This window comes from Penaeus japonicus, unplaced genomic scaffold (assembly GCF_977035675.1).
Source record: "Penaeus japonicus unplaced genomic scaffold, GWHDUDI00000001_assembly GWHDUDI00000013, whole genome shotgun sequence".
NCBI lineage: Eukaryota > Metazoa > Arthropoda > Malacostraca > Decapoda > Penaeidae > Penaeus > Penaeus japonicus.
In genome coordinates this window covers 26,761,676-26,773,944 of record NW_028234415.1, presented here as the reverse complement: position 1 = coordinate 26,773,944, position 12,269 = coordinate 26,761,676, and the positions used below count along the sequence as shown (strand labels likewise).

General features: G+C 33.8%; 2 protein-coding genes and 1 pseudogene across 3 annotated transcripts; 2 read left to right on the top strand and 1 right to left on the bottom strand.

Moving 5' to 3' along the window:
- The first annotated feature begins 391 nt into the window (after positions 1 to 391).
- LOC147470648 (uncharacterized) lies at positions 392 to 3,152 on the top strand (annotated as a pseudogene). Its single transcript, XR_015191535.1, has one exon. The product of XR_015191535.1 is annotated as an uncharacterized LOC147470648 (transcript).
- A 2,910-nt stretch (positions 3,153 to 6,062) lies between these two features.
- Positions 6,063 to 7,149, bottom strand: LOC147470647 (uncharacterized). The gene has a single exon (XM_086543359.1). The coding sequence runs from the start codon at positions 6,981 to 6,983 to the stop codon at positions 6,204 to 6,206; it is 780 nt and encodes a 259-aa protein (XP_086399485.1). The 5' UTR covers positions 6,984 to 7,149; the 3' UTR covers positions 6,063 to 6,203.
- A 3,153-nt stretch (positions 7,150 to 10,302) lies between these two features.
- LOC147470646 (uncharacterized) lies at positions 10,303 to 11,375 on the top strand. Its single transcript, XM_086543358.1, has one exon. The coding sequence runs from the start codon at positions 10,468 to 10,470 to the stop codon at positions 11,227 to 11,229; it is 762 nt and encodes a 253-aa protein (XP_086399484.1). The 5' UTR covers positions 10,303 to 10,467; the 3' UTR covers positions 11,230 to 11,375.
- Positions 11,376 to 12,269: the final 894 nt, after the last annotated feature.

Genomic DNA, 12,269 nt, shown 5'->3' with positions numbered 1-12,269 from the left:
CAGATGTTAAGAATTCAACTATTTTCTCCTTTATAACATCACTTCTGCTTATTTTTATACTTGGTTACTTGTTTTGGCAATGAACTTCTGAGACTATATATTTATGTCAGTAGTATATTTATTGCAACATCCTATAAGTAAAGGTGAATGCACGAGACAAGACCCAATACTCAACACAAGAATTAAAGGTAGGCAATCATGAAACACGTATCACATCAAAATATATTATAACTCAAGATATATATTACATTTTATACAACAACAATGCGAACACGAAATATACACAGTAGAGAAAAATGAGTCTTATGGCAAAGCTGACGAGGTCTGAATTATGGATATATCGAGATCAGGAAGCACTGACAATAACCGTATATGAAATATAAGTCACTCAAGACACAAATCTACGTGTATCACGAAGGGCACAGAGTACAGAGACTCTTCATCCTCCAGGAAGGAGTCGAAGGATGAGAATGACCTCTCAGAAGGAGGTCTAAGCTGAATCTGTATTAATTTAGGAAAATCCTACCTGAGGACAATAGGGCTTTAAGGCAAGATACCAATTAGGATATACTAGGTCACTTTGGGGGGCTTGGTTGACCACGCCTATTGGTCGAGGGCATGGATCAACTAGTCTCTTTGTTGGCTGAAAGAGTAATGGTCAAGTTCGAGGTGGCCCGCCTTCCGAACGACTTCCGGCTGGCACTCGCAATCTCTTAGGTCGGGCGCACATTGAGACGCAGGTGACACAGGCAACGCAGTACAGAGTAGGACAGAAAACTCACTATTTTAAATGTAAGCGCGCATGCTATCAGGCAGGACAGCACAGCGCAGGTGCAGACCTGTGTTGACCTGCGAGACACAGTCGAACGCAGTTTCCTGTGTCACGTGCTGCACAGCTTGACAACAATCACTGTCAGTACTCAATGTTGTTCACGGAGGAACTCATAGAGGCTGTTCGCCATCAAAGAGTGCTGTATGAAACTAGTCATCCTGATTATATGAGAGGAACGTATAAGGACGAGATATGGGTTCACATTGCATACATTCTACAATTAAAAGATGGTGAATATAGGCTATTGTTATTTGCAAATATGACTTGGAGATCAGGTTTTGCGTTGATAGGCTATTGTATGAAAACTGCAAATGCAACTTAGAGGTCAGGTTTTCCATTGATATGTGCCATAGCATCCTTTATGGTTAGAGAGAGAGATGAAAAATGTGTCAATTGATTAATACGGGTGTTGAAGACAGAGAGAGATAAATGAACAAACAGTACCAATTAATAGAAACCGATGTCCAAGAGAGAGAAAACAACTGACTGGCAATTATAAGGGCGATAGCTCTTGATAACACATTTAATGTAATCAGGTAATTATCAGTTTTTTCAATGAAAACTAATACCTGATGCATATTGTATTAGACAACAATATCTAAAAGAAATATTACCCTGGCTACTGTCTGTATCCTCACTATTTGTTTGTGCACGTCGTTATCACAACCCTTTTCCACTTATTCCTTCATCTCCCTCTTTAATATTTTCCTCGACGAACACTCTGTTTGCCATGGCAGACTACCTTTAGCTGAATTGAATAGAGTGTGAACTGCTCTTTCACTTGAAATGCAGAGACAGTACATATAGATGCATTTTTGGTTAATATGATCAGTTAGTCATCGGACAATGTCTCGAGTTCCTCATGTGCATCTGTTGACAGTCATGTTCCCAAGTAATTGTGAGAAAAACAAGCCGCCTTTACCACGTTATCAACTGTATCTACCTATCTAAATGGCCGCATGAATACCCTGAATCGAGAACCCAATATACCAAAAGCGCACTCAACTGGTTGCTTTGCTCATGACAGTCTGTAATTAAATACTTTATTCTCAAAATTATCATTTGTCTTTGATTTAGGATATGGGCGCAATAAATTATATAGCAGTGGAAACGCAACATCACCCACAAACATATATGGCAATTCTCGTTGTACACCGTTTTCGTTTAGGTATGTTCAACGATTTTCTTGAAATTTTCTTTCCCAGTGCAGAATTGCTACAAACATGTCCGTCACTAGAGCGTCCCATCGACCCCACGTCCATTGTAGTGAATTTATATACTGAGTCAACAGTGGCCATCTACACAATTGAATATGACTGCTTGTAATTAAAGAAGGATGACCCACTCTTTGATGGTTTTGGATGCATATAGGTTTTCCGTCAATCGTTCCCACACAGTGTGGAAAATGCCTATTTTCAAAATCACAAGCTACTTTGTCCCATGTTTTCACTGTGGGTTCTGGTAAATAAAAAAGTTGCAGGGGCTGCTGAAAAGGAGGCATGGCTAAAACTACGGAACTGTCATCTTGATGCCCTCAGGAGGCAAAAGAAACGAAAGGGTAGTAGTGGATCACATGCTGCTGTGATTAAGCAATGGAAATATCAGCGACAAATGGAATTTTTGGTCCCATACATGACTAACAGAGAGACAAGTTCAAATGTCACTGGGACTGAGAACGACACTCAGCGAACAGCTGAAGGTGATATTAGTTCTGACGAGTACAGAACCCACCACTGCTTCACATGAAAATTTGCCCCCCAACGATGTTCTTCATGATAATTATTACAATGACGATGATGATGGTGAGAGTTTTGTAGACCCTTCAGCTCATTCAAGAGAAACAAAGAAGAAGGTTGTAGACACTCGAAAAAAGAAAGATATTACTGCTCTACTAAAACAATCCATTGTAAATCATAAAGAGAGAGCCAAACAGAGAGCACTATGAAGGAAATTGTTGGGGACAAACTAGGACAGGAGGAAAGAGATCACCTATATCAGTTTTTCATGACCATGTACGCAACAACGGCTAAAATGCCACAAACATCACAGCACATAATCAAGCGGGAAGTATTCTGTATAGTTTCGGACGCTGAAGAGACCTTGTTATTAGGTATGTCTCCTTATCCCCAGAGTCACTCCAGTCACTCATCGCGTGGTCCTACTCCTCGTGCATGTCCTACACCTACTGGTCCACCTATTAATGATAGGTCAGTCTCACCCTGTGTATTCACAGCAGTATTCATCCACTGACTTCCCGTCAAATTTGTTTGTGCTTTGAAAGCCGTGTGTGTGATTATTTTGTTCATTGATGATGAATGTTCTCTCTCTCTCTCTATCTTTCACACTCTCTCTCTCTCTCTCTCTCTCTCTCAGAGTATTCTAATTGAAATTATGTTATTGCTATTATTTTTGTAATTATTTAAACATTATTATGTATCATCAGAAAAGGTAGATGTTTATTTTGAGGATTTTTGCCTGTCATTATTTTACTTATTAAAACTCTTATTATCCAATTTTGGAACTAATATTATGTATCATAGAAAAACGAAATTGTTTATTCAGAGGATTGTTGTCTTAGTCCTTATATTCCCCAAAGAGGAGTTTGAAAAAAAAAAACTCACCTTAAAAAAAACAGCCAGTCTTTCTCTACTCCCGATTGGTTTCTGGGCGTTGCATCCTTCAAAGGATATGTCACTCTGTATCATACTGTGTACATCTGCAGATTCATATCGGCTTAATCTGGAATAGTTCTTGTATCTTGCATTAGACAGCTCAGAAGTTAAAGCAAATTCTCTATGCGTTTTCCTCTTTTTCATGTATTTGCTCCTCCACACTGACCTCTTTCCTCTACAAATGTCACATAATAGCAATATTTTTTCAAACTCGTTTTCTGAGTCGGACTCTGAATTAAGATTTTCAAAGTAATCTATGGCGACAGCCATGATGAACACTACCGCACAGTACAACGGACTGCCTCTTGATGTGCGCACCACACCAATGTTGCCCTTACTTACGCTGGTCCTACTGATTTTCCATTCTTCATTCTCTTCAGTGCCTCTTTTACCTCATCCGCTCCAATTTCTTCTACTTCCCTCTCTTTTGTATCAGGTTGTTCTTCCCTTGCTCTTCTCTCATTTTCCTCATTTAGCAGTTGAGTGAAGTCCTTGCACCTCCTGTCTTCCCAATCGTCCATCAAGGACTCTATTGCATCCATGGAGTGGTCGTGTCAAGGAAGGACCGTGTCCATAATATTCCTCTGTGCGGAATGCAGAGCACGAAGTATTTATGTGGGGTTTATTTGGTATCAGCTGTTGAACGCTTCCCGTAGAGCAAATTTTTCGAATCCAAGTATCGACTGTGAATCTGACCACTAGTTTGGTATGCAAAGTAGCAGCTGAACTTTCTCTTAGTCTCTCCTCTGAGTGCTGCCGCTCACATACAAAGAAAACAAAATCGTTAGAAATAATATATTCTACATAATTCATAAATTCTTACAAGGTGCATAGGTTAACTTTTTCAGTTGTCTACCTCTGTTAGCACTGAATAAAACACATAACTCTCTTATCTTCATTATCAAACATAGCAATAATAATAATTTTGATTATCATTCTCGTCATCATCATGATCATTTTCATTGTCATCATCTTCATCCTCATTATCATCCTCACGTCATTATCATCATCACCACCATCATCATATTTATCACCGTTATTATTATTATCAACACTATCATTATTATCATTATCATCACCATCATCATTATCATCGTTACCATCATTATCATTATTATCACTATCCCTATTATCATCATCACCACCACCACCATCATCATTATCATCCTTACTTATATCATTGTTATCATTTATTAGTATTATCTTTGATATTGTTATTATCATCATGAATATAATTACACTTACTGCAATGTATGCCATTACTGATTTGATTGATTTGATATTATCATCATTACTATTTGCAGTCTCAAAATCATTGTTGTTTATTATTCTTATAGGTATTTGGAATTTTCATCATCATTAGTATCATTATCATTAACATTGTCATCATTATGCATATTACATCACCATTATCATCAGTACTAATCATATGACATCATCACTTTTATCATTACTAATCATACAATTATTGTCATTGCTATTATCAAGTAACATCATCATGATCATCACTCTTATCATCATTTCACCATTATGATCATTATTATTTTAATTATTTTTCTTTTATATGATCTCTTTGAAAAAACATGTACTCATAAGAGTCCACTTATTCCTTAATTTTGTTACCATTGCCAAAATCTTCTTCATTATTTCTTAATTTCCCAAGTTACACATTTAAACAGCTCAAGATTTCTGATCCGACATATTGCAAGATTACTGTAGATATAGTATATACCAGTATTGTTTTTCCTTTCATTATCATTGTTAACACTGTCGGCATTGCATAGCAGTTGTAGCAATGGTATTTCTATCTCCTTTATCGCTATCATCATCGTCGTTATCATCGTCATCATCATCATTGCCGTCATCTAACGTTATCTTATCATATCAATGATATCTACTTTATTAAAGATAACGTTATGTTTATCTTATTTTGGTTTTATTTATTGTATGTCTATCTGTATGGTCATTTTCAGTTGTATTCATTCTATTGTTTATTTTGTATCTATTTTAAATATATCTATTTTAGTTTTATCAATATTAAAGTTATACAGTTAAAGTTAGGGGTCGTCGTTGTCACCGTATCTTTATTATTGTCATAAGTGTCGGGAATATTTCTGTTAATATTCCCGTTATTATTCGGTTTTCTTGTTGTAAAATGTTATTTGTCATTCTCCTAAGATTTGTTATTACCATTATCATCATTGCAAACATTATAATAATGATATAACCATTTCCATTATCACTGTCATTGTATCAATGATGGTTAAAACAATTATCACCTTAGATATCATGGTAGTTGCTATATTATTTCACTATTATCATTTTTTAATAATCTATATCATTGCTGTAACTGTGTGTGTTTACGTGGCTATAATAACTGCATGTAAATACTCATAGTAAGGGGTCCTTATAATATTGATTACAAAAAAAACAAATATTAATTTACCTGTTAGTTTCATCATTATCCGAGAGTTCTGGACATTTTTTTCTTAATCACTCATTTATTCATTTTAATTATGTTTAAGATAAAATGGAATAAAAGGATATGTAAAAAGTTATTAGTTAAAAGTTTTATTTGTCTTAAGATTAAAGCACATCAATATGATGTATTGGAATGATTCAATGGATAATACTTCAGATATGCAGTTGCAGCATGAAAGGAACATGAGACAATTCGTATTACTTTTGTATTCTTAGTCTTATGCTTTGCTTGAATTATTTTCCTCCGGAGTGTTTGATTCATGTTGCTGTTCATCGTTAGACATCGTTTTGTTTCCCGATGTCCTTTTCTCTTCCATTTTGGTGATGGGGATGTCCAGAACTGCAGGGATGGCTGTGTCGCCTTTGTGGCTCAGAAGAAGCTGATCGCCTTTCTGAGTCGCTGTCAACGTGTCGGCTTTGACGTGTGGGGGAAGCGTTGTCACGTGACGCAGCATCACTGAAGAGTCACTATCACGCCCACGACCTTCTACTACCAACAGACCGTCTTCCGTGAACGCCCGTACCTCGTCACATCCGCCAACATTTACACTGTATCTCCACACCTTGTCTACACTCTTGTCCTTGCACGATTCCTTACCATCTGAGGTTTCTACGATCTGTTCTTTCTTTTTCTTATGGCAAATATTTCTTCTCTTGTTATCATCTGCGGTTCCTTGTGTGTTGAGGTTGTTTCTCTTAGGTTTGCCATCACTCTTCATGGTAGACGGAGTGACGTCACCGGAACGAATAATCATCAACGGAACGTCGTCGAGAACTGGCCGGAACTTCCTGACTGATCTCCAGGTGGGTGTGATGTAGGGAGAAGGTCTTTGCCGACGTGAAAGGCAGTGACGAGGCCCTATCATCCAGTTTGTGTCATTCCAGTCCTCCATCAGGTCCATCACGGATTCCATTTCATCCATGGAGTCGTCATGTCTGGAGAGGAAAGAATCCATAATATCCCTTGGTGTTGTGTGTAGCGGCACGACACGAAACATTTTGTATTTATCGGTTTTTTTTCTCTTCTGTTGATTTCAACTGTTTAGTGATACGATGCAATGCAGGTTCCTTGATTTGAAGTATTAACTGTGTTCTTCCCTTTTGGATATCAAATGGATGTCTAGAACTCACAAATTCTTCAGTTACCACAGTGGTTGATGAATTGTATCTGAGTCTCCCCTTGTCATGCTGCTGCTTATATACACAGAAAACCTTTCCTGACGACGCTCGAAGGCGCTACAGAAAACGAGAATGTCCTCGAAGATTCCACCACATTCTCGAACATTCTACGGACTGGAAAATTATTTTTGCTTCAGCTCTTTCCTTATTTTGATATTATTATCATCATATAGTTTTTTTAACTTCACACACACACACATATATTTGTGTATATATATGAATATATATATATATACATATATATATATATATATATATATATATATATATATATATATATATATATACATATATATATGAATGTACACACACACATATATATGTGTGTATATATCTATATCTATATCTATCTATCTATCTATTTATTATTAATATATATATATATATATATATATATATATATATATATATATATATATATATATGTGTGTATACACACACACACACACACACACACACACACACACACACACACACACACATATATATATATATATATATATATATATATATATATATATATATATATATATATATATGTATACATGAGATTATATATATTATGTTTTACTGAACTTGATGATTTCAGCAGGTAAAACAACTAATGTTCACAATTGACTTCTTGATTATTCGTTGAGATATATTGAAATATAAGCAAGATTCTTTTCTTTCCAATTGCTTTTGTTACTGTGACTAATATCTTACTAAGCAGCAGTAGAGGTAATGTCATTAATATCATCATCATTACTTTTATTATTCATCTCTATAGCTCTACCGTTTTAATGATGTTCACGAATCAGTTATATTATTATATAAAATTACCACTGTAAATGTGCATAATGATGGTGAAGATAATTGCAGTAATGATGGCAATGATGGTGGCAATTATGATGATAATGAGGATGTTAATATGATAGCAATAATGATAGTGATAATGATAATAATTCTAATAATTATGATATTAATAATAATGATGATAATAATAATAGTAATGATAATAATGATAATGATAGAAATAACAACAACAATAATAATCATGATAGTGATAATGATAAAGATGACAATACTGATTATAATATTGGTAATAGTGTTAAGAATCATAATCATATCAATCATAATCATAATTATGATAATAATAATAATGATGATGCCAAAAAATGATGATAATAATAATGATATTAATGATGATTGGTTATGGAATTGATGACATTACTAATTATAACAATAATATCAATGGAAAGGATATGAACGAACGAACGAATTATTATTTGCAACGTCCCTGGAATTACTGCCTTATAAACATGACGACATTCGATAAATTTCCAGGCCAGTATCGCGTGTTCTACACACCTGACTGAGAGTTATCTGTTTTATCATTATTAGTATCATCATTATCAATATATTCATCATTAGTAAAATTACTGCCATTATTACTGTTTTCCCAATTACTTTCATTATTATATCATTATCATAATTGTTGTTATTATGATTATTATCATTATTATTGTTATCATCATTATTACCATAAATATGTTTATTATTATCAATACCATCAACATTATCATTATTATTATTATTATTATTATTATTATTATTATCAGTATTATTATTATTGCTATTATAATTATCATTCTTATTACTATTATTATTATCATTATTATCATCACTGTCATCATTATCATAGTTAGTATCACATAATCTTTATCCTCATTATTGCTATTAACATTATTGTTATCAATATTATTATCATTATCATTATCATCATTATCAATATTATTACTATTATCATTATTATTATCATAATTATAATTAGTACTACCACCATTACGACTACTATTGCTATAATCACTATTACTGTAAGCATCGTCACAAAATGATATGCATCATGCACAATCATGCACGATCGTCAAAGGATTAAGATAAGCTTGTACATGACATTCCCATGAACTAACATACAATTTAGTTCGTTTTTAGACAAAGTCACATTATTAATTTTGTTGTTGATAGTAATGTAATTAATTCCGTTATCATTATCATTAATATGAAGATCATTCTGATCATCATCTTATCATGATGATTATGATTAATATTATCATTATTGTTATTATGAATTGTATGTTTAGTGTTAGTATAATTATTTTTGTTAATTTTATGCTGTTAAGATGATGATGATGATGATGGTGATGATGATGATGATCATCATCATCGTCAATATCATCATCATCATCTTTACATCAAAGAGTAAATAGTAAGTAATAATAATGTCAATCTTAATACTAGTTGTGAATACCATTAAGCGATCGTTCATTTGAAGTAATTATATTGATGTTATTAATGATAATACCTCTGCTACTGCCAAATAAGTTATTGACCATAAAAACTGAAGTAAAGATTTTGAATAAGAAATAAGAAAATACTATACATCATCGAACTACCAAGAACTGACTTTATTGAACAATACTTGTTAAAGTTAAAGAATAACATTAATTTGGCTAATAACATAAATAGATGAAGGAAAAAAGGGAAATAATTATCATTCATTCTCATTCTCTAGTCTGTAGAAAGTGTGAGAATATTCTGGAATTTCTGACTGTGATAACAATAATCCGCACGCTGTTATACATCTTTTACATTAATATTATTATCGTTAATAGTAATATCATCAATTTTCCATTACAAACCATCATTATTATCATTACGATCATTACAGGTACCGTTATTATCATTATGATCATTATTGATATCGTCATTACTATTTATCCTTATTGCTTAGCATGTTCATAAGTATTGTCATGAATATCATTGCTATCTTTATCATTATAATAAGGATGATTTTTATTGATCATATTACTAAGATTATTTTGTGTATGATCATTACCAATATTATTGTTATAACCGTTATTTTTATAATTATTGCCATTATTATCATTATTATCACCATCATTATTATTATCATAACCATTATCATTGTGAAACAGAAAGGCGAACATGGTAATAATTCTGGAGGCAGATTCTCCAGTCTGCAGAATGTGCAACAATGCTGTGGAATCTTCGAGGACATTCTCGTTTTCTGTAGCGCCTTCGAGCGTCGTCAGGAAAGGTTTTCTGTGTATATAAGCGGTCGCATGGCAAGGGGAGACTCAGATATAACTCATCTGCCACTGTGGTAATTGAAGCATCTGTGAGCTCTCGACATCCAGAAGGGAAGAACACAGTTAATACTTCAAAACAAGGAACCTGCATTGCATCGTATCACTGAACAGTTGAAATCAACAGAAGAGAAGAGAATCCGATAAATACAAAATGTTTCGTGTCGTGCCGCTACACACAACACCGAGGGATATTATGGACTCATTCCTCTCCAGACATGAGGACTCCATGGATGAAATGGGGTCCGTGATGGACATGATGGAGGACTGGAATGATACAAACTGGATGATAGGGCCTCGTCACTATTTTTCACGTCGGCAAAGACTCTCTCCCTACATTACACTGAGGAAGATCGGGCCAGTTCTCGACGACGTTCCGTTGATTATTGTTCGTTCCGGCGATGATATTCTGTCTTCCGTGAAGTCTGCTGGAAAACCTGTGAGAAGCAATGTCATAAAAGAAACCACACGGATTAACAAGGAAAGCAGAATTGACAGCAAGAAAGAAAAGGAACAGTCTAAAGAAACCACAGTTAGTAAGGAATCCTGCAAGGACAAGAGTGTAGACAAGGTGTGGAGATACAGTGTAGATGTTGGCGGATGTGACGAGGTACGGGCGTTCACAGAAGACGGTCTGTTGGTAGTAGAAGGTCGTGGGCGTGATAGTGACTCTTCAGTGATGCTGCGTCACGTGACAACACTTCCCCCACACGTCAAAGCCGACACGTTGACAGCGACTCAGAAAGGCGATCAGCTTCTTCTGAGCCACAAAGGCGACACAGCCATCCCTGCAGTTCTGAATATCCCCATCACCAAAATGGAAGAGAAAAAGACATCGGGAAACAAAACGGTGCCTAACGATGAACAGCAACATGAATTAAACACTCCGGAGGAAAATCATTCAAGCAAAGCATGAGACTGTAAGAATACAAAAGTAATATGAATTGTCTCATATTCCTTTCATGCTGCAACTGCATATCTGAAGTACTATCCATTGAATCATTCCAATACATCATATTGATGTGCTTTAATCTTAAGACAAATAAAACTTTCAACTAATAACTTTTTAAATATCCTTTTATTGCATTTTATCTTAACCATAATGAAAATAATTGAGTGATTAAAAAAAAAAGAAGTCAAGATTTCCCGGATACTGATGAAACTAGCAGCTAAATTAATATTTGTTTTCTTATAATCAATATCATATGAACCCTTCAGAGGAAAATCATTCAAGCATAGAATAAAAGGATCAAAACTTTGTGATTATGTAAAGGAAAGATTACAGATGTAATAAGTGTATCTATCTCACAGATAGCATTACCATTATCCTTTCATGCTATAAATGTGTATCTTAAATGTTCCTGTTCTATATTATTCCAATACATCATATTGGTGTATTTTAATCTTAAAACAAATAAAATTATGGAATTATTTAGTACTTTCTAATTATCCCTTAATATTAAATGACATGTATACCGAACAGGTATTGAAAAGATGATCGGAGGAAAAATCTTAAAATGAATGGAAATGAGACCATTAAAAAAAAATAAATGAAATATAATAATAAATAAGAAATAAAAAAATAAAAAACTTAATGACGTAATGAAAAAATATGTATTAATCATGTGACCCATACTTTACCTGATAAGAAAATTAATACACACACACACAAATATATATATATATATATATATATATATATATATATATATATGTATATATATATATAGTATAATATAATATAATATATATGTATATATATATATATATATATATATATATATATATATATATATATATATATATAATATATATTTGTGTGTGTGTGTGTACGAGTGTAAAGAAGAATTAATTGTATATTAGTGTCAAAACCGTTCATGGAAATGCCATGCACAAGCTTAAATTGATCCTTTGACAATCGGCATTGTGCATGATGCATATCATTTTGTGACGATG